The following is a 23,887-nucleotide window of genomic DNA, read 5'->3' as shown; positions in this document are numbered from 1 at the left end:
TAATTAAAGCATTTGTTATTAAATAGAGGAAATTTATTCAAATATCCAATATTTTATCAAACAATGTTATCTAGTAAACGTTGGATAAAAATATCAATGTTCAATGTTATCTAGTAAACGTTTGATAAAAATATCAATGTTCAATGTTATCTAGTTAGCGTTTGATAAAAATGTCAATAGTTTACTCATGTTTAAGGAATTCTTTGAGGCTTAAGAAGATTTGAAAGAGAGCGTCCATAATGTACTTACGCAGTAAAATCACTGATTTTTGACCTCCTCGATCTCCCTTAAAAGGGAATTTCTTTTTTTTTTCTTGGGTCTTTCTTTTTACTGAGTAAGAAGAAAGACCCACGAAATAAAAAAAGAAAAGTTAATAAAACATTAAATACAAAAGAGATCAATATTTTTAGTTAGTTCGACATTTTTCTGTACTTAGCTAAAAAACAGGCCGTTATTAACAAAAGAAAAGAAAAATGATTCAGAAAGGCTTTGTGTTGCAAGTATTTTATATCTAGCCTTTTATATTTCCACAAAAGGCGGCTGAATCAAATGGAACATGTTATGGAAAACAGGTATGAACTCTGCTTCCACTCTTGGATTGGTAATCACCTCACTGACATCTTTAGTTTCACTTAAATCAACTCTCCTTTTTTTTTTTTTTGTTTTCTTTTTTTGTTTGTGTGCTTTCTTTTGTCGTTTCAATGCACCTCGCTCGGCCAGTATTCATTGCATTTGTCGCAAATTCCGTTTGAAAGCTTTTTTTTTTCAAACAATGAATATCAAATGGTATAGTTTTATACTTTAAGCCTTCTTTAGGTATATCTTGTAGCTAAAAGCGATGCGTCAGGGTAGTAAAGTTTGAATGGTTTGAATTGTCCTGACATTTCTCAATTTATAGATAGTATCGAAATTGCTGACCATGTCTCTCTACCCAAACAGGATCAGGCTTCTGTTCGGCAATTAATAAAGTAACCGTTGATGACGGTTTTCTGGGATAAACGTCGCTTTTTGGATTCCGTTATAAAACCTTGCATACTTTAGGTTTCATGGATTTTGCGAACTTTGCAAATCCTTATTTCAATTTAGAAATTCTTATTGACAATAAAATTTTGAATGTTTCTACTGTTTAAAAGTTTGGTTTTAATGGCCAAACTTTCGATATATTTTTTAATATTTGCTAGAAACCGGTTCGATACATATCTTAATATTTACTAGAAACCTGACAATTAGACATTTTAAAACTAAAATGAAGTAAAATTAAGAAATTGTATTGCCTGTCCAAGTTTGTTAAACCTTTTCTTATACTTTCTTTTACAATCAAGAACGAACGCTGTGATTCAAGATCTTAGATTTTCTTCCAATTTTTAACTTGTGCCGGATTTGCTCTTTCCTTCTCGTTTAAGAAATACCAAAAAACGAATTATCATAAAACTTTGACAGTTTTAAAGATAAGATATAGAAAAATTTGTGGATATGTCTAATATGATGAATAAAACTATGCAACTGCGCAATAGTCATAAAGTGTAGTTTGATTTGCAATTCGGTAGAACCCAATATATAGAAAATCACGAGAGAAAAAGTATGTAAACTATTATTAAATCTTGCTTACTAAATTTAGTCCTTTCAGGCTCTGTCTAGGTGCAATTGAAGAACTTTATATTTTATTTGACGAAGACGGCGCCAGATAGATATCTTTATACTTTTTGCTAGACTAATTTGAAGAAGTAAATTATTAATAAATAATTAATAATGAAATATTATTTTAAAATGATAATATAAAACTAAACTGTTGTTAGGTTTGAATAGAAAACAGGTTGCGTAATTAAAAAAACAAACAATTCGCAAAATCGTACGACGTTGCAGAAGATGAAAAACAATTTCAATAACAATCGCTCGCTTTCTCTTTTCTTCCAATGACTGAAGTCAGAAAAAAACAAAATATAAATTTTTTACATTTCAAAAATCAATTGCTTTTTGTAAACATTCAGATCAAGTTTCAGAAATAATTCTTGAGAAAGATAGTCAAACCGCGTACTTACTCGTAGTTTTGAACACCCTCCTGTCCTTGTACGCATTTGTATGTTTTTTAGTAATCCCCAACCCCCATACCCGCGTACGTACTTTATGGAAGTCCCCAAAGTTACGATTCAAGCAAATAAATGCTAAAAAAAGCAATAAACCAATCAATTAAATACCTGATAATAAGTTTTAGAATTTGGTAAATAGCAGAATAATTATAATGAGTGCCATTTTCTTTCTCTTTCCTTAATTTCCTTAACAATAATAGCTTTCTTGCTATTTACTTAATTCTAAGATGCATAACTTAAATCGAGCAACTTTCGAAAAAAACTGACATGAATCTCATGTATCTCTTGAATCTATTCAATATACCAAGGAAAATGGTATTCATATGCTTTCGTTCCCTCCTCATTGTTCGCACAAACTGCAGCCTTTGGATCGTTCAGTGTTTTTTCACTAAAGAGACATTACTATGTTCAGTGCGATGCATGGCTAAGTAGCCATCCCGGGCGGCCAATGCAGCCTCTTGACATTCCCGCTATATGTTGTAATGCATTCAAGTTTGCCATGTCACCTGCTAATATAAAGTCAGGCTTCGAATCTACAGGGATTTTTCCTTTCAATCGTTTTCAGATTGACGCTGTCCTGTTTCTGCCCTCGTCTGTTAGTGATAGGCCAGATCCTGCAGTTTCTGGAGGTGTTGATTCTGCTTTGAACGTGGAGGAAATTGCTACTGCTGAAAACAATTGTCATCTTCAAGCAGACGGCACTATGAACTTAGCTTCATTTGAATTTCAACCGTCGACATCAGCTCTTTCAGATTCGTTAGCGATATGTAAGGAAAATCCAGTAGCTTCCACATCTGCTGGAACTATTTTTTGTGCCAATAGTCAAGCTATAGCCTCGCATTATGTGGTACGGCCACTTCCTAATGCCGGACCACTCAGCCAGAGTAAACGCGGGAGAAAACAGGGCAAAACACGTATTTTAACCGATACACCAGAAAAACTGGCTATTGACCTGGCAGAACAAAAGAAAAAGAAAAAAGGAGAACCAAAGTCTAAATTGGTTGCACTAAGACTAAGACTGTAAATTGTGGGCCCATGAAGAATGTACAGATGGTACTCTGCATTTATTTGTGAAAATTGTTTAGAGTGATTAACCCTTTTCCCGTTTGTGTTGCATATTTGCAACAAATGATATTCTGATAATTTTTTTGGTTATAAAGTTTATCCACAACATAGGTGTTTTGAAATATGTATTTTAGATCTTTCTATTTTTATTTTGACGCAAATTAACCACAATAACATTTTCTTTTGAATAATGGCACTCAAGAGAGAAGTGCTATTTTTAGTAAGTTTTAGTTACTATCTTTAATGCTTATTTTTGAATATAGGAAAACCCATGCTGACGCTTAAATCTTTAAAATTGTTATGTACTATGATTTAAGTTTTATATTAGTGTCATTTTAAACCAAAACAAGCATAAGATATTGCTAGATTTACCTCCTAATTTATTTTTTGCAAATGTGCAACATTGTCGGATCAAGGTATAAAAATGGCCTTTTTTTTTTTTTGTATGATTTCTCGGGTAGCTCCTACAAAAACTTGTAGAATTTCGAAATTTTACTGTACAAGAAGCTTTTAATTACGTACTTGAACAGATTCTGATTCTGAGTAATTAGACTTAGTAGAATCAGATGAATCAGGAAATGAGGCAGAACTTGAAATTGACAATGTTGTTTTCAATTCTGAAGAATCTGAGTGAGTCAGTTTTGATTACCATTGAATTGCTTTGAGAATTGATGTAAATTTACATTAGTTTTTTTATCTTTAGGACTGAAGAAGAAGAAGAAAGTAGTTTTTCACCATTCAACATGACTTTAGGATCTGAAGAGTCATGGTATGTATCAATTAGAATAATGAATCTCATATTTTAAAAATTATGTATATATATTTCCGAAATGTGAGGTTCTTTATTCAAAATGATAAATACCATGCCTCTTTAGATCCAAAAGTGTATTTCAAGTAATATGTATAATATATATATATATATATATATATATATATATATATATATATATATATATATATATATATATATATATATATATATATATATATATATATATATTAGGGCGGGCCAAATTTTTTGTCGATTAGAGCCACCCCCTAGGATGATTCTATGGACAATTCTAAGCAACGTTGGTGAAGGAACCATAGGTCTATCTCGATTTTCGAGTCTCCCACTTTTCAAAAAATGATTTTTTCCCATAACATCGTTTTTATTCAAAATTCGATTTTTTATTCATTGTTATATTATCTTTTTTATGTGTTTATAGGGGGTTTTTGTGGTCAAGTAATTCATTTCTGATCTTGATTTTTACCTATGACCACCGCCAGAGGGCGTTTCATGCATGCTTTAACTATTTTTCATTTATTTTCCGAGAAAAATTACAAGTTGTTTGGTAAAATTGATCTTTATATTATTTTTTTCAACAGAGATTCAACTTAAAAAATAAGAACATGTGTAAAAAATAAAAAAAAAAAAAAAGAATTTGGTAAGAAAAAAAAGCGACAAACTGTTGTTGCTTTCAAGTCAACAACGTATTTATTTAAAAAAAAAAAATTGGTAAAACATCATTGCCGACATATTTGGCCGAAAACCAAACTGGTCCTTAGGGGCGAAATGTCGTTTGACATTTCGCCATCAACTATATTCTGTTTCCGTTGCTCATTCATTCTAGAAAAATCTGCGAATGTTAGCACATGAATTTTCAGTTTTGGAAAAGAGAATAAAATTAATCTTAAAAAATAATAATCATCGTGCGTTTTTACTACAACATTTTATATGAGAGTATTTTTTGTGTGTTTGTTTTGTAAACAAAGCGTCTTCGAGTCATTTATTTAGCTTCGTTTTTCGTTTCAAATAAAAATTTGATATTTGAATATAAATAAAATTGTCACCATTTTTACCATTGTGTATTTACCAATTTGTAGGTGGAAAAAATATATTCAAACCAAATGCTTTAAAATATTTAGTAAAAGTATACAATGGATCCAAATGCGTTGCCGTCTACATTGCAAACCGCAACAACATCAACGAGGACCGAAAGTCATTTGAAGCATTTGCCTTCGCACGATGTTGCTGTTTTTGGTGCATCTTGTGATTTGAGTGGACTAAATCTGCCAACGAAACAGGATATTTTAAGATGTTTTTTTTTCTTGACCAAACGTGCTAAACTGCAAAACAAAATGTTTTCGTATAAAACATTCGTACCGCACGTAACAGACAAATTGATTGAAATTTGGAGTCAACTTAATGTTGGAATTCTAACAAAAAAAAAGTGTTGTTAGAAAATCGGGTACAGTGATTGAGAAGTATCAAATCAAAACGAAACATCCAAAAATCGCCACATTCAGAACGTTCGTGCAATCTACAAAAGAATTATTTTACATCGGCAAATGTCAATGTGACTTGAAGGCAGCATTATGCTCATATGGATTGATTCCAGATCAATTGAAAGAGTTCATGCGAGATCAGGCTACTGTCATAAGATTGACGATACCGGAATTCGAAGAGCCAGCACCAACGTCAACAATGGTATCAACAAGTGTTGAAGAGAGCCATTTAGCATATGAACCAAGCACTGATACAGATGAGCCAAGTACAAATCCACAAGATGTTCCGCCAGTGATACAAGGACCGTATATTCCCAGATACGATGTTTTGAACTTCGCTGCGATGTGTGATCGATTTGGTGTGTCTGATAGAATAGCAGCAGCACTCGCAACATCTCTTATGCAAGACATTTACGTAAAAGATGAACATGGCAATCCTATCATCATGGATAAAAATAAAGTGTGTCGAGAAAAAGTCAAATGCAGACAAGAATTGCTTTTTAAGCAGTATGATGCATCCAATTTGATAGCATTTTCATTCGACGGCCGAAAAAATGATGCTTTAACAATGGAAAAAATCGATGAAAAGTTCCATGCAAGGATTGTGAAAGAACCACATCTAGTTGTTTTGAAGGAACCAAATTCTCAATTAATAGGCTACACAAAAGTCAAAAATGAAGATGCTGAACACAAATTGATGACATTGAATGCATTTTTCGTCGAAAAAGAAATTGCTCTCGATGCATTAATTGGCATATGCTGTGATGGTGAGCCAACAAATACTGGCGGAAGAAATGGGATTTTGCGTCGATTTGATTTGCATTTGAATAGACCGCTGCATTGGTTTGTGTGCCTTTTACACTTCAACAAGCTGCCATTTCGTCATTTGTTTGACACTTTGGAAAGATCATCGACCACTGGACCACGAACAACAACCGGAACGTTGGGCAAACAAATTAAAACGTGTGAAAATCTTCTGGTATGTATCATTTGTCATTTTTCTCATCATTTTTTTCCATTATTAAATGGTAAAATTGCATTTAATTCATCTAATTTCTTTTATTTCAGCTTGTACATGAATTCGAGATAATCGTGCTAGAGAACATGCCACCTGATTTAGATCCATTTGAATCATCCACCGATTCAAAGTACTTATACAAAATGGCCAATGCAATTTCAAATGGTGTTATTCCTGCGGATTTGTCTCAAATTAAACCAGGACTAATAGCACATTCACGTTGGCTCACCAAGGCGAATAGATTGTTGCGGTTGTATGTGTCAACTGAAAATCCATCAAGGAATTTGAAAATTCTGGCAAAATACATAATGAAAGTTTATATGCCGATGCACTTCAACATCAAGTACTATAATTCGGTGGTCTTCGGTAGTGTATTATTTTACAAATTCATTCGTTGGACACAATATTTGGATACAAATCTACGCGGAGTTGTGAATAATGTCATTAAAGACAATTCATATTACGCACATTCCGAAAATATTTTGTTAGCTATGTTATTTGATGAAAAAAAAGAGACACGAAACATCGCAATCAAGAAAATTTTACAATACCGAAGATATCTGTACGACCCGGGACATCTTAGAGTTTATCAAAAACCTTTGAAAAACTTCAATTGTACAGATTATACGAATATGATTGATTTAAATAAAGATGATGTCTTATTCGAACCACCGTTTACGCATAGCCTTACGTATGATCATTTGGAACAATATTTAGAATATGATCATTCACCGTTGCCTGATCCAAGAATTCCGGTACACATACAGGCAACGCAAAGACATGTTCAATTGCTGGCTAGCGATTCTAAACGTGTTTGAGAAAAAAGTCGACACAGTGTTATGGCAGTTTCATCGGAAAGCCGTGCAAAATACCCAGACTTGAAAGCAAGAAAGACTTTCAAAAATAACTTTTTTCGCTTTTCTTCCACTAAATTCACTTTTTTTTTTTATTTTTTACACATGTTCTTACTTTTTAAGTTGAATCTCTGTTGAAAAAAATAATATAAAGATCAATTTTACCGAACAACTTGTAATTTTTCTCGGAAAATAGACAAAAAATAGTTAAAATATGCATGAAACGCACTCTGGCGGTGGTCATAAGTAAAAATCAAGATCAGAAATGAATTTCTCGACCCCAAAAACCCCCCATATACACATAAAAAAGATAACATAACGATGAATAAATAATGGAATTTTGAATGAAAACGATGTTATGGGAAAAAATCATTTTTTGAAAAGTGGGAGACTCGAAAATCGAGATAGACCTATGGTTCCTTCACCAAAGTTGCTTAGAATTGTCCATAGAATCATGCTAGGGGGCAGCTCTGATCGAATTTTTCGGCTCCATACAAATTGGCCCGCCCTAATATATATATATATATATATATATATATATATATATATATATATATATATATATATATATATATATATATATATATATACTTAAAACATATTTTAGTGCTTATGAGTATGATGTTACTCAGTTAAAAAGAAAATCTGCAAAGAAGCCGGTCTATAAATGGAGGAAAATGCAACTACCAATATTTGATGCAGCGTTCAAAGGAGAGGAGTTTTCTCTACCAGAACGCATTGACATGACACTATTAGAGTATTTTAAACTGTTTTGGGATATTAGCATCACTCAGAACTTAGTAGAACAAACTCATCTCTATAGTATCCAGGTAGCAGGCACTAGTATAGCCACAAATTTAAAAGAGATTGAGCAATTCTTAGGTGTTCAGATGTTGATGTCATTAGTTCGCCTCCCTAGCTATAAATCGTTTTGGTCAACAGAACTTCGATGCGATGCTGTTGCTGATGTTATGAGTTTAAAGCGTTATGAATGTCTTAGAAGGTTCTTGCATGCAGTGGACAATACTACAAAAAATAAATACTCTGGCAAATTGTTTAAAGTTAAGCCTGTATTAGATGCTGTTCGTAATAACTGCATCAAAATTGAACAAGAGCAAGACCAATCGGCAGATGAGCAAATGATACCTGCAAAAAAAAGCGCAGTGGGATATGTCAGTATATGCCCAAAAAATCCACAAATGGGGTTTCAAAAATTCTGTTAGAGCAGGAAAGTCAGGCATTATATACCAATTTTTCTTCTATGTAGGTGCTACTAGTACAGGTGGCCAAACCTGTGGTGTTGAGGATGTAATACTTCGACTAATTCAAGAAATGCCTTAACACAAAAACTTCCGTATATAGGGGAGAGTGGGGTATTGGCGAACGCGGGGTAAATCCGAACAAGGTCATTACGGCATGTTCGATTAGGAAACTTGACAAATTTTTTTCCCCCTGGCGAGAGTGTGTTCCATGATCAGTTCCAGACGTACAGTAGTGTAGTATAGATGCGCATGTTGTTCACGATAGATCTATTCTAAGTTTTTCTCTTTGTTTCATGTAATTTTTACTTGCGAAACATTTATGTATTGGCTATACTAAGTATATAAAACCTAAACTTTTTTTTATGTAGTTGCAAAGTATCATAATCATGGAGTTTTTTAACACGTATTATATTTAGGGTATATTAATACAACCTCAATATATTCATTTAATTTCATTTGGTTGGGTCGCTGGGAAATAACGAACGATCTTAGTCGGGTAATAACGAACGCTTATGTCACCGCCTACGTCCGTGTGATATCAGAAATGCTCAATGATATATATTGACTTAATATATCTCATTGGATACGCTATATTTTTTTCAAATACTTTGAGAAAACATCGAAGTATTCTAGTGTACACACGGACGTTTCTTAAATAAAGTTATTATAAATTATTTATTTAGTTTATTATTATTCAAAGTTAAAATTACATTTTGAAGCAAGTTAAACATTTACAATATACATATATATATACATATATACATACATACATACATATATATATATATATATATATATATATATATATATATATATATATATATATATATATATATATATATATATATATATATATATATATTTATATATATTGAGTAAAATGCGTCGATGGGAGGAGTAGATCTGGCAGACATGCTGATATCATTATACCGCACAAGAATAAACACTAAAAAACGGTTGTACTTAAAATTGATCTTTCACTGCATTGACATATCAAAAATAAATGCTTGGTTGTTATACCGAAGGCACTGTACTCAACTACAAGTGCCTAAAAAAAACCAACTGTCTTTAAGAAGATTTTACAGGTAGCAACAGCGTTGAAGCTCAAAGACAAAGATCCAGAAAAAAAAGTTGGTCGTCTCAAAAGAAGTTTCTCACCTTTAAAGACGCTCGGAAGAAAGCCATCAAACCCAAAACCAATTAGTGAATAAGATATGATGGATTCTGTCACTGACTTGAAATCAAGGGCAAAAAGGGGCGGTGCAGAATATGTAACATGTCCTGTTCTTATGCTTGTTCAAAATGTAAAATACAACTTTGTTTGAACAAGGATAGAAACTGCTTCAAAGACTTCCACGTACAATAAAATTATAAAATATATAACTATAGTAAAAAGGAATTATTTTAAAACTACAACGGTATATTAAACATATTTATTAACTCATTAATAGATATTAGTAACTTCAAATGCCTGAATTTACCCATATTAGCATTATTATTATTTTATTTTATTTTTTAAAAAAGCGTTATTTTCTATACCCTTTTTTGGCAAAGTTGCATATATGCAACAAGTCATAAAACAATAATAATCATCAAAAAAATTTATTTTGTGTTTTTTCTAGCACATAATGGCATTTTGTTTACCTAATCTTTTGTGTTTGTTTACCTAATCTTTTGTGTTTGTTTACCTTATCTTTTGTGTTTGATTACTTAATTAGTTTTTTAAAGCTTCACTTTCAATTCTTATTAAATGTATCAGCTTGCCCCATGGTGTGTATTAACTTGCCCCAGCATGGGGCAGGTTTATAGACAAATCTTAACCTTACTTTTTGTGGTGTATTTATTTTAATTATGTTCTAATCAATAAAATTGTGGTGCTAAAATATGCAGGATGCTAAGTGTAACATGTACAAGTTATTATTTCCACTCTAATCATAATATGTAATTTTAGCGTTACTTGTGAATAATTGTTTGCGTAAAGATATGTCCTTATAGTGTTACTTGTAAATAATTGTATGTGTGAAAAGATATGTGTGGATGCCTTATAGCGTTACTTGTAAATAATTGTATGTGTGAAAAGATATGTGTGAATGCCTAGGGAATTAATTTGTATATAAATTGTGTTGAATTTTACAAAGATATATCGGCGTTTACGCATAACTATAAATGATCTTTTTATGCTCTGAAAAAAGAAGCCAACTAGCTAATGAAAAACAAATTATTGATGATGTTGAGACGAAAAAACACCTATGGATATCTTGTATTGGAAATTACAAGCCATAAGTCAAGAATTTGAGCAATATAACGAAATTTTAAACAATGTTAAGAATTCAAAGTGTCCAAACCCTGTAATCTTTTTGATCAATCGTATAGAATACATATCAAGTATTAGAAATGGTATAAGTGATTACATAAGTTACGCCACAAAAGTATCAGATAAATTAATGAATGGAAATGAACATAACAACATTAGTGCAAAAGATAGTTTTGTGGAACATGATCCAGGTAAACGCATTCACAATTTAAAAATGTTACAACGAAAATTTTTAATATCATTAGGACCCCATCAACCTAAACTGGCCAGATATCCTAGAGACAACAACATTTCAGTAAATAAACAACAATACTTTACTCCTATATGGTTTAATGAATTTCCTATGCTGGAGTATAGCATTGTAGATGATTCTGTATTTTGTTTTGTCTGTTCATTATTTTCTCAAATAAATAAAAACAATGCTTGGGTTAATAGTGGTGTAAGGCAATGGCAGAAAAAGAAAAGCAGAGGAAAGTTAAAAAAGGGAAAATTGAGTCAACATTTTTCATCTGTATCTCATAAAAGAGTTATGTTAGATTATTGTGCATTTACTAGCCAATCAATTGGTGTTGATTTAATTTTTAACAAGTCTGGTCGAGAACTGGCAATACGTGAAAACTATGAACAAGAGTTTAATAGAAAAGCAGTTGGAATTTTGATTGATGTGGCCCGCACTTTAGGAAGACAAGGGTTGGCTTTTCGCAGCCTCAAAGAAAAAGAAAATGAGTCTCAAGATGGCAACTTTTATCAAATAGTTCTTTTCCTTTCTAGACACAATGCAATCATAAAAAGATGGCTTAGTGATAAAAATATGCGTACTCACCATGTTACATATCTTGGATGTCAATCCAAAAATGAATTTATAGATCTTCTTGCTACAGAAACTCGAAAAACTATAATTCAAGAAGTTTCCAAATCAGAACTATTTTCTGTTATGGCTGATACCACACCAGATATATCTAACAAATATCAATTGGCTGTATGTATAAGGTATATTGATTCAAACGGCAAAGCTAATGAACGATTGTTTGATGCTATTGAATCAGCTACAAAAACTGTATATGAAATTGCTAAATATATTTATGACTGTCTAGTAAGACATAAAATTAACACTGATAATGTAGCGTTTCAATCGTATGATTTTGCTAGCAATATGAGCGTACGTATTAAAGGAGCTCAGCATTGCTTTATTTAATTTGTCGGCCACGCTGTTCCATATATACCATGTCAAGCACATCGATTAAATACCTTTCTTGAGCATATTTGTAATGCTAGTCCTGTAATTGGAGAATTTATAAATGTACTTGAAAATATTTATGTATTTTTTTCATCCAGTACAAAAAGGTTCAAAGATTTAACAGACCGTATAATAAAAATTGAAAGAAGTTTACAGCTAAGAAATCTATCGAAAACAAGATGGACTGCTCTAGCACAAAGTATAAAATCTGTATGGACATCGCTAAATCCAATTGTTGATACATTAAAAGACATAACAATTTCAGATAATTTTAATAGTTTAACAAAAACTAAAGCTCTTGGATTAAAAAAAAAGATATTAAGTTTTGATTTCTTTGCCTTGTTAATGTTCATGAAAAACATCATGTACAAACTTAAATATTTAACCGAACATTTAGAAACAAAAGAATTGAATATATGTGATGCAATAGTACTAATAAAAAGTACTGTTTCTTTCTTAAAAAATATAAGATCAGATTCTGATAATATGAATAACTTAATTGAAAGCTCAAAAAAAACTGCTCAATTGTATGGAGTTGATCCAGATGCAGATTATAAACGATATCACAGTGTTAGAAGCATGCCTAAAAAAATTGATGATAATTCTGATAATTCTGCAAACATTGATTTGTTAACTTTTAACAATTTAATCAAGTTTTAAATACTCTTTTAAGTTTGTCAAATCAAAATCTTAAAGTCTTCATTGAGAAACTCAAGCCGATTTTTGGTATCTGACATATTCCGCTAAAGTTTACAGCTGCTTCACCAGAAAATTTAGAAAAAACATTTTCACTTTTTCCTCCTAAGAGTCAAGCTGGCTATTTATTAGACTTTGATGCAGTTGCAGCTAATTGGGAGATATGATGTCATCAATGTTCATGTTTAGCAACAATAATGGAAGTAATTGAGAAATCTCACGAGTTGAAGAATTTATTACCTTGGGCAAATCAGTTATGTCGCCTAGCTTTACCAGCTCCATAATCTATGGCATCAAATTGAACGTACGTTTAGTAAATCAAAGTTGGTTAAAAATAGTTTGCGCTCTACTATGACTACTGAAAGATTAAGTTTACTAATGATGTTAAGTTGTGAAAAAGATATTACTGACAAAATTTATATTAATTGTGTTGTTAAGAAAAGGTCTTCCGTTAAGCAAAGATGAATAAAAGTTTGAAAAAATCAAACTTTTATAGATCTTTAATTTTTTATGTTATTATATGAATATTATAATGTAATTTTAATTTTCTTTCGAAAAGTCTTTTAAATATTATTAGGTACCCTAATAATATTTAAATAACTGGTAACCTAAATTTAGCCTGGTAAGTGAACATTTTTTTTGAAAACTAAATTTTTGCACTTAACCCAAAACGGTTAGTCGACGAGTGTACATTTTGCTGCGAAATTCAAATTTTAAAATATCTAGTTGACTAAAAAGATTCACTGGTGAGATTTTATCCGCCTATTGTCTTAATGTATCGTTCCAAAAAAACGTGCTTATGAATAATGGATACAGAGAAAAAATAAATTCTCAAAATGTCACGTGACGGATTTTTGAGTCGGTATTTTTATTATATTTCACCGCCCCCCCTCCCCCCTCGTATTTTTCCTAGAATCGCCCCTGGTCCAAAAGACTATTGTAAGTCATCTACAGCATCCGCAAATAAATTATACCAATACGAAATTAGAGTTACAGGAATTGACGACGATAAAAACGCATATGAACCTCATGAGAAGATCACCATCAAGTTTAAACTTGGCGATAAAGTATGGGTAAAGCACCCGGACAACCAATGCGACTCTCAATACAAGATTGAAAGAATTACAGGAATCATATCGGAGCAAACGGTAGAAGTGGACAGAGTATGCCGACACATAAGCGACCTAAGACCCGTCAGAGTTGATAACAAGTGGAATGAGGATCTAGAAGATGATGAAGAATTGTGCGTTGTGTTGCCTGAAGACGAGACAAACCAGACGCCAATGTTGCGAAGAAGCACCCGAAAAAGGATGTCACCTGAGCGATATAGTCCATGAGGTGAAGTGGTCGTTATGACCAAGGGAGAGTGCAATTGTTATAGCGTTACTTGAGAATAATTGGGTGCGTAAAAGATGTTTCATTATAGCGTTACTTGTGAATAGTTATGTGCGTAAAAGATATGTCATTATAGCGTTACTTGTAAATAATTGTATGTGTGAAAAGATGTGTGAATGCCTTATAGCGTTACTTATAAATAATTGTATGTGTGAAAAGATGAGTGAATGTCTAGGGAATTAATTCGTATATAAATTGTGTTGAATTTTACAAAGATATATCGGCGTTTACGCATAACTACAAACGATCTTTTTTATGCGAAACTACATAATATTTAGCTTTTAATGCCAGAAAATGTAAAATGTGTATCAACGTGCCCCCCTCTCCCCTACTTAATTGTAAGTTTCAACACACATTAGTTAAAATATGTTAGAGAAGAATTATCCTAATAAATAAATAGGCATTTCAAAACTATGTTAGCGCAATCAAGGTTTTATAATGCGTAGGTAATGAAAAATAATAACTATTTGCTCTATTTCATATGTATGTATGTATGTATGTATGTATGTATGTATGTATGTATGTATGTATGTATGTATGTATGTATGTATGTATGTATGTATGTATGTATGTATGTATGTATGTATGTATGTATGTATGTATGTATGTATGTATGTATGTATGTATGTATGTATGTATGTATGTATGTATGTATGTATGTATGTATGTATGTATGTATGTATGTATGTATGTATGTATGTATGTATGTATGTATGTATGTATGTATGTATGTATGTATGTATGTATGTATGTATGTATGTATGTATGTATGTATGTATGTATGTATGTATGTATGTATGTATGTATGTATGTATGTATGTATGTATGTATGTATGTATGTATGTATGTATGTATGTATGTATGTATGTATGTATGTATGTATGTATGTATGTATGTATGTATGTATGTATGTATGTATGTATGTATGTATGTATGTATGTATGTATGTATGTATGTATGTATGTATGTATGTATGTATGTATGTATGTATGTATATGTGTGGTGTGTGTGTGTGTGTGTGTGTGTGTGTGTGTGTGTGTGTGTGTGTGTGTGTGTGTGTGTGTGTGTATGTATGTATGTATGTATAACTTTGATATATATCTTACATATACAGTATATACAGTACTGTGAATAAGTTTTAGCCCACCATAAGTTTATAATTATTTTTGAATTTATCGTAAAAATATGAAGGACTTATGAAGAAAATAAAAATCAGGTTTATAGACACATACATTATAAACAAAAATATCTAAAAATAATTTGATAAAATATGATACAAAAAGAAAGAACAATTAATATTTCGTATGTCCGCCTTTTGCATTGATCACAGAAGCGAATCTCCTGGGATTTGATTCATATAAATTTGTAATGAAGTTTTGTGGAATATTGTCCCACTCTCTTTTTAATATTCGATAACATTCTTCGACATTTCTGGGGTTATATTCAGTCTTTTTTTTATCCAAATAATCCCAAACACATTCAATAATGTTCAAATCTGGACTTTGAGGAGGCCAGTTCATTACTTCGAGAACTCCCTCCTCACAGATGTTCTGTAAATATTTTTTGGCCACTCAGGAACTATGTTTGGGATCATTGTCTTGCTGTAGAATGAAATTATTACCAATTAGTCTTATGCCAGATGGTATTGCATGATGTCTTAAAATTTCTTTATACTGTTCTCCTGTCAGTTTGCCATCAATTCTGATTAAATAACCTACTCCAGATGATGAAATACAACCCCAAACTAAAACAGAACCTCACCAATGCTTGATTGTTGGATGTAGACAATCAGGGCGATAAGCCTCTCCTTCCCTTTTTCTTACATACTGTCGTCTTCTGCTACTGAACAATTCAAATTTTGATTCATCTGTGTATAGTACACGGTTTAACATTCCTTGCGTCCAATTATTATGCTGTTTTGCATATTTATGTCTTTTTTCTTTATTGCCACGACGTTGTAAAGGCTTTCGAACTGTAACACACCCTCTTAATCCAGGTTTTAGCAAACGTCGTCGAATTTAAGATGAGGAAACACTTGTCCCAGTCGCAGCCTGAATGTCTTGGGATAGTTCACTGGAGGTTTTTTTCCAATTTCGCAGAGACTTATTTTTAAAATACTTTATGTCATGTTTTGTAAGCTTTGGAGGTCTTCCACTTCGAACTTTATCCTCAAGAGATCCCGTGTTTTTAATTTTGTTTTTATTTTCTCTAATGGCTGTCCTTGAATATTTTGTTTTTTGGACAATTTGTCGTTGAGAATAACCTTCTTCATGAAGCACGATAATTTTTGGCGTTCAATGCCAGAACCGAATTTGTGAAAATGTTCTTGAACCGAATTGTGTAAAAACTGCTTAGAATCGAAAAAGATTTAACTAATTTCTAGAATCGAATTTCTTGAACATAGAACGAGATGATCGAATATCATTAAAAGTTTAATGAAACTAAAAAAACTTTAAGAAAACCCAATTACTTTTCACAACCGAATAAATTAGCATCGAGTTTTTTACGGTCGAATTTGTACAATCGATTTTTTTACAATCGAATTTGTAATTTTAAAACTTAATTACTTTTCACAGCCGATTAGTTAAGCATCGAGTTTTTTTACAAGCGAATTTTTTTACAACTGTAATTTTAATGCATTTGTGATGCAGTTCAAATATGGCATAATTTTTTCAAACTGGTTTTTGTGTTAAAGGTTAAAGTGTACATGATCCTTTCAAAAAAAAAGGTTTTTATTATTTTCAAAAATAATATATTTTTTGTTGTTGCAAAACTTCATGTAAACATCGTAAAATCCAACGAATGCATGTGAAAATATATCAAGTTTTGTTTAAATTTAAAATAGCAAAATGGAATACAAAAATATTGAAGGTGACAAACGGAAAACATTTGTGCATGTTGCAGGGACTTTGGCTACATCAAAAATAAGGAAAACAATGGTTTTGTGTATCTTAATGTAAGCACCGTCATCTTTGTGACGGAAGTGCAAAAATAGTTTTGTTAACTAATTTACTTGACAATACATGGTCACATTTGTGGAACTAAGGCCCAAACTTTTGATCATCTGCCAGTTCTTGAGAAAATGCGAGACATGGCTTCAAATACACAGCTACCTTCAACAATGTCATCCAGTCTTCAAATGAATGTGTTAAGGCTGCACTTACTTTCAGAAAGTGTGAACAAGTTCTACAGAGTGCACGAAGAAGTCGCTACAACACAAACCCTAAATCTCCAAATGAAGCAGTTCTAAACATGTTGCAGCCCAATCCATTTTCTAACATCTACAAAGGCCTTGCAGAGTTTGAGGATCAACTAGCTTTGTTCTTTTGTTCTTCAACATTGCTGACATATTTGTCAGGTAAATCATTTTTAAGCTATAATTCAGCTGTTCAATATTTCACTGGAGTTAGGAACAATGATCGTGCCTGTTCTGCATGTCTTAATGACTGTGCGAAAAGAAGGTCTCTACCTATGTGTTTTTAAAAAGCTTCGCGAACTTTCTCCAACTTTAGTGCCACAGACTGTGATGGCTGACTATGAAACTGCCATCAATAACTCTGCCAAAGCTGTTTTTCCAAACATAAGAGTAACCGGTTGCAGATTTCATTATGCCCAGGCAATTCTCAAAAAGATTAAAGCCATTGGTTTGTAGGTGGAATACACAAGGAATAATGACCCATTCATCAGAAAATGGTTTCGTAAGTTTATTTTCATGTGCTTGCTACCACCTAATTTTAGTAAGGCCTGAAGTTGAAAAACTAAAAGCTGAAGCTAACCATCACAGTGACATTGCTGTTAAAGAAAAAATGAAAAAGTTTGTTCAGTATTACGAAAGGTAGTGGATGCTCCGAAAATCTCCCGAGATGTTTTCTGTTCATGGCCTGCGTCATCGTACTAACAACGTGTCTGAATCCTTACACTCCAAGATGAATCGTTCAATGACGGCAAACCCTGGGTTTTGGCGTTTCTTGGATGAACTTCAACAAAATTTAAGTCTTTATATAATAGCACTTTAGTGTTTTGATTTAGCAGTTGAGATCCTATCCTTAAAACTATCTTTAAAATATCAATTTTAAATAGGTCGTCTATTCAATGGAAGTTGAGATGCTCCAGATCCAAAATGGTTCCCAACCTAGAAGAAATCTGCGTCAAGATTGTCAAAAGTAGCATGAGCGCCTTCGTGGGTACAAAGAAAAGCTTGCAAGTTTTGAATGGACTGCAACCAAATTTCTTGAAGCTGCATCATTCCTCTGCAACGATATGAAAATGCCAAGTGATCAGGAAGTTCAAGAAATCATTGAACAGGTTAGATAATTAGTTAAAATTTTTAACAATAAACAAAAAGTATTTACTGCATTGTATTCATGTTAGGGGTTTGTTGTTGTTGTTTTTGACATCTGTTAAGACCATCTACTAGTTAGACGTTTTATATTTACACTTTTTTTTAAGAACAAACTGTTGATGAAGAATCTCAATCAAATGGACAAGCTGCTGTGGTGGAAAGACCAATTGAAAATGTCTGCAAAGTTTGTCTCTTCAACAATCTTCAAGTTGTTGTTTTTCCTTGCCGCCATCTTTGCCTATGCCAGCGATGTGCTGAAGCTATTCAAAGTAGTTCTATTAATCACTGTCCAGTATACAGAGGACCAACAGCAGATTTTATAAATGTGTTTATATAATGTACTATTTAATATACTATTGCATACATTAAATTTTTTATTTATTTAACTGATTCGATTTTGGAAGATTCGGTTCTAGATGGTGGTTTTATATTATTCGACTGAAACAAGTTTTAATCACTTAATTAAAAAAATTCGATCCTAAAAAAATCGACTGTAAATGATTCTATCCTAACAAAGAAAGTTCAAATTCGATTCTAAATAGCTTCGATCAGTAAAAAATTCGATCGTCTCATTCTATTCTATTTTTACCCATTTTATTAAGTTTTTACCCATTTTATTACTTAAATAACAATAAAAATAATAATACAAAAGAAAAAAAACAAAACAAAACAAAAAAAAAATTTCGCTCTTAAAAAAACAAAAAATAATATTAAACACAAAGCATCTATGAAATATCTTTGTAAACTGTACTATCATCTAATATGACGCCTTCACAACAATAAATAAACAAAAATGCAAGAGCAAACTAAAAGCAAACGAGCTGATACGAATTGGGTTCAGATTAGCATACAATAAAAATAAACATGTTAGATATCTAAATACAAAAATCTATGTAAAATTTTGATAAATATTGCTTTTGTTTGTTAAAATAGTGTTTAGTATTGTTTGAAGTTAGACATTATTTAAAATGAAAAAATAATCCGAAGCTATTATTCAAAATCTGTTTAAAAAACATGAGTTTTAATAAGTGGGGTAAAACTTATTCACAGTACTGTATATCTTACATATGTGTGAAACGATGTTTTCAGAACAAAGAAAAGTGTCGCAAGATACAATTTTACTTGAAGTAATACTAGTTACAGAATAAAAAAAATCAACTAGAAAAGTTAGTACAGAAGTCAAAATATCACGGAAGACTTTAGGAAGTAAAATGGATAACCTTCTGCTAGTAATGCTTCAGTTCAAACTAAGGTGATTCATGAGAACTCAGTGATTCCTTAATTTTCGGATAATAAAAATGAATGCCAGATTGTTGCTACTTTTAAACACCTCAGCTTACTGAAGTTAATGAAGTAACTATTGCACTAAGAGATCTACAACCTCCTAAATCAAACAGAAAACCTTAGAACAAGTTTCGCTTCACTACAAAATTTCAGGTATAATAATTTTTGTGCTTAATTTCTAACTTGAATTTGATAGTTTGTTTCTATAACATAAGTAAAGATCCATGCACACATTGTTCAATATAAAACACAACTGGAATAGTTAAAAAGAATATTTATGCAAAGTGTAGGCTAATTCTACTTTCTTTTTAGGTATTTAACCTGATCAAGAAGACTTGCTTGAGCAATACCTTCTAAAAGCAAGTGACATATACTAATAGTATATGTCACTTGCTTTTAGAAGTTATTGCTCAAGCAAGTCTTCTTGATCAGGTTAAATACCTGAAAAAAAAAGCGTCTGACCTCCTTAGGAGAAAGACCATAGTATATTATACTATGGTCTTTCTCCTAAGGAGATCAGACGCTTTGCGTACATACGCTCTTGCCAGCAGCAGAAACATTTCCCAATCATGGAGAGAGTTACTAATTGTAGGGTGTGAATGGTTTAAAGAATTTTTGAAAAGGCATCCAAAACTTTCTATTTGTTCTCCTTAAGCAACAAGTTTAACCCGCTGCACTGGCTTTAATCAGCATAATAATAAAATATTTTTTGACAACTTAAGTAATATTTTGACAAGGTTGAAAGTGACCCCTGCAGACATATGGAATATTGATGAGACCGGAATCATAACTGTACAACGATCAAACCGTATCGTCGCTCGCAGAGGCTTTCCCCAGATAGGTCGATAAACATATGCCGAAAGAGAAGCATTAGTGACTATGGCTTTGGTGGTTAATGCGATTGGCAATAGTGTGCCCCCATGTTTTATCTTTCCAAGAGTTAATTTTAAGTTCTACTTTATTCGTGATGGACCAATAGGTTGTGATGGATCAGCCCATTCCTCAGGCTGGATGACAGAGAAAACTTTTTTAAAATTTATCAAACATTTTGCCATTCACACACGTTGCTCAAACAACCGTTCTTGTCTAGATATGATTGACAACCACAGCTCTGATCTTGATGCACCAGTTCTTGATTTTTGCAAAGAAAATGGGATCTGACTTTTATCCTTTCAAGCACACTGTAGCCATAAGCTACAGCCACTGGATAGAAGTGTTTATGGTCCTTTTAAAAAGTTTGTTAACTCAGCGTGCAATGCGTGGATAACTGTAAACAAACGACCTATGACTATCTATGATGTAACTGGTGTAGTAAGAACCGCAAATCCTAACGCTACAACTCCAAGGACCATAATGAACGGCTTCCAAGTAAACGGGAGTTTATCCATTTAACAGAGATAATTTTTCAGAAATTGACTTTTTGCCGTCTTATACATCAGATAGATCAGATCTTGATGTTGATTTCTCCACTGCAGATTACAACACTTCCAAACAAACAAATCTCAATAAATCGACTGCCTTTCTGTCTACTTCAAAGAAAGAAAATTTTCCAGATTTAATGAAATACCAGGTGCCACTCCTAACCCTTTACTTTCACCATCTCCTGAAGAAGTAAGGCCTTTTGAAAAAGCTAAGCCTCGAAAACAGAGAATAAATAGGCCTAAAAATCGGAACCGAGTTTCTGCTATTTAACAGATACCCCTTTTAAGAAAGCCTTGGAGCATGAACAGAAGACATTAAAAGAAAAAAAAGAAAGGGTTTTGAAACAAAAAAATAAAACATATACTAAAAAACTATTCTCTAACAAAGCAGGTGATCCAGATAATCCTAAAACCATCATGATTCAATCTTGTCAAACTAAGAGAAAGAAACCAAACAAGAAAGATGAGAAAGATGACATTGAAGATAAGAACGAAGATGCTTTGTGTCTTAGATGCCTCAAACCTTTCTCAAACAGTCTTCCTGACGCAGAGTGGATTCAGTGTTCAATCTGCCATCAGTGGGCACATATGACTTGCGTAGAAAAAGAACTCAAGGGTCTATTTTTTGAACTTTTATACTGTAATGATCTTTTAGTCCCATTAGATTAACACAGTGACTAACCTGTGACCAAATATTATGTAACCATAGTATGTAACCATATTAAATCCTTTGATAAAATAACGATTGTTCATTTATATATAATTGTTTTCACTGTATGCACCTTTCTTACCTAAAATTGAACTAGAAATTATTTTGAGGGTCAATCTGCCCCAACCCATGGACTAACTTACCCCAAAAAAAGGGGCACATTGGCCCAAGGATCATCTCCTTAAATATAGCATTTTAATAATAATCACAAACTAATATAAGCTTTTAATAATACACTTTTTGATTGTATATAGTTTTAGCAACCTTCTCCCATTAAGAAACAAAATAAAATATGAAATACGAAAAAGTTAGGAAGTAAAGAAAAAAAAGCGGGCCAACTTGCCCAGGTCTACCCTATATTTGTTAACAGTCTAGTTTGTAAAAATGTTTTTGACTGATTAATCTTTAATTCAATAACAAAGAAATATGTCGACCAAAACGTTCTCAGTTTGGGATGACTTTACAAAAGGTGGTCAAGAATCTGCCATATGTAATTTAAGTAAAAAAGTTGTTGAATGTACTGGCGGATCAACTTCTGAGCTCAGAGCTCACTTAAAGTCTCAACGTGATAAAATGACAATTATTGAAGAAAAAAATACGTTATTACCTGTAAAAAGGGAAAGAGAAATGACAGAATTGGTAGAAAAAGAGACTAGGGCATCAATGTATTCCAGGATGGCTTTAGCATTCATGCAACAGCTAGTTATCAAATCATTAGAAAATCTTTCATCAATCTAGACCCTAATCCACTAAAGGATCACAAAGCAATTTTAAAATATATTAGTGATTTCGCAATCGAAATGAAAAAAGAAGTAGTTCACGATTTACGTGAAAAACATATTAGCTTGACGGCTATTGAATATACAAGTGTGAATAACCAAAGGTTACTAAATGTTGATGCCTACATGGAAGGAAAATCTTACAATTTAGTGTTGATAAAAGTAGATGGTAGCCTTCCATCTGAAGAGACTAAAAAGTTATTTTCACAAAATTTTTGAAGCCCTACTGTATACTACTTTTGTGGATGTTTAGTTCAAATCTGCTCGCTTCATCACTTTAAAAGTTAATTTTGTACAAAACTTTCTAGGAATAATTACAAAGTATTGTAAATTTTTGAAAAGCTCATTTTATGAAGACTTTAGTAAAATTAAACAATTTTATTTATATGGTTAGGTTTAGGAGTAATTGTTTGAACAAATAAATGAATGAAAATACTTCAGTGACTTGTTAAAATGAAAACTTTTAAGTCTTCAAAATGTTAATTATTACTTTCCTACATTAATGGAGCAAGGACAGTTGAGGTACTGTTAACAATTTTAAAAGAAGTTATCAAATTTATGAGGGCAACTTGTGTTTCATCATTACTGGTAATCAAAAGCACATTATTCCATCCCTTAATAAACGATGGATACAGGTGTCATAGAAAAAGAAAGCTTTTTTATTTTATCTAAGAACAATGATTGGTTGGATTCTGAATATTGTGTATCTTTACCAAACTCGGAAGAGGCGATTACCAACTCCACCCTATCTACTTCTTTTGAAAAACGAGGAAGACCGAGCGTGTCTTATGGAGGTTCGTCAGAATCCACCAAAATAAGAAAAAGTACCATGTTACTTAAGGAATATGGATTCGAGCACATCTTTAATAAATACATTTAGGCGTTGCGTTCAATAGGAGAAGAAGAATCAAAACATGGGGAATCATTAAGGATTGCTGATATAGACAAAAAAAACTTAATATTGAGTTTCATGGAAAACGTAAGCTAGAAAAATATGCTAAAGAATGAGGAAGCAACCAGCGTGTTTATCAATTTAGATTTAACAAAAGCACAATATTTGTACATGAGGAAGGTGACAAATGAACGAAACTGTTCCATACTTCCAACATATTATAAAATGCAAGAAATTAAACAGACCTGTTATCCAGCATTTTCT

The 23,887-nt window shown here is 32.2% G+C and overlaps 1 protein-coding gene and 3 pseudogenes across 1 annotated transcript; all 4 read left to right on the top strand.

Moving 5' to 3' along the window:
* The first annotated feature begins 10,764 nt into the window (after positions 1-10,764).
* LOC149888951 (zinc finger MYM-type protein 1-like) lies at positions 10,765-12,093 on the top strand. The gene has a single exon (XM_090088747.1). It carries the CDS (start codon positions 10,804-10,806, stop codon positions 12,061-12,063), a length of 1,260 nt encoding a protein of 419 aa, XP_089944873.1. The 5' UTR covers positions 10,765-10,803; the 3' UTR covers positions 12,064-12,093.
* Positions 12,094-17,045: 4,952 nt separating this feature from the next.
* Positions 17,046-18,126, top strand: LOC149888950 (uncharacterized; annotated as a pseudogene).
* A 162-nt stretch (positions 18,127-18,288) lies between these two features.
* On the top strand, positions 18,289-18,875 carry LOC149888949 (uncharacterized; annotated as a pseudogene).
* A 1,826-nt stretch (positions 18,876-20,701) lies between these two features.
* On the top strand, positions 20,702-21,912 carry LOC149888948 (uncharacterized; annotated as a pseudogene).
* The last annotated feature ends 1,975 nt before the right edge of the window (positions 21,913-23,887 follow it).

Source organism: Hydra viridissima, unplaced genomic scaffold (genome assembly GCF_058129835.1).
Source record: "Hydra viridissima isolate aposymbiotic clone 2 unplaced genomic scaffold, HvirCarnegie_v1 scaffold_5, whole genome shotgun sequence".
Lineage (NCBI taxonomy): Eukaryota > Metazoa > Cnidaria > Hydrozoa > Anthoathecata > Hydridae > Hydra > Hydra viridissima.
This window is presented reverse-complemented; position numbering and strand designations above follow the sequence as displayed.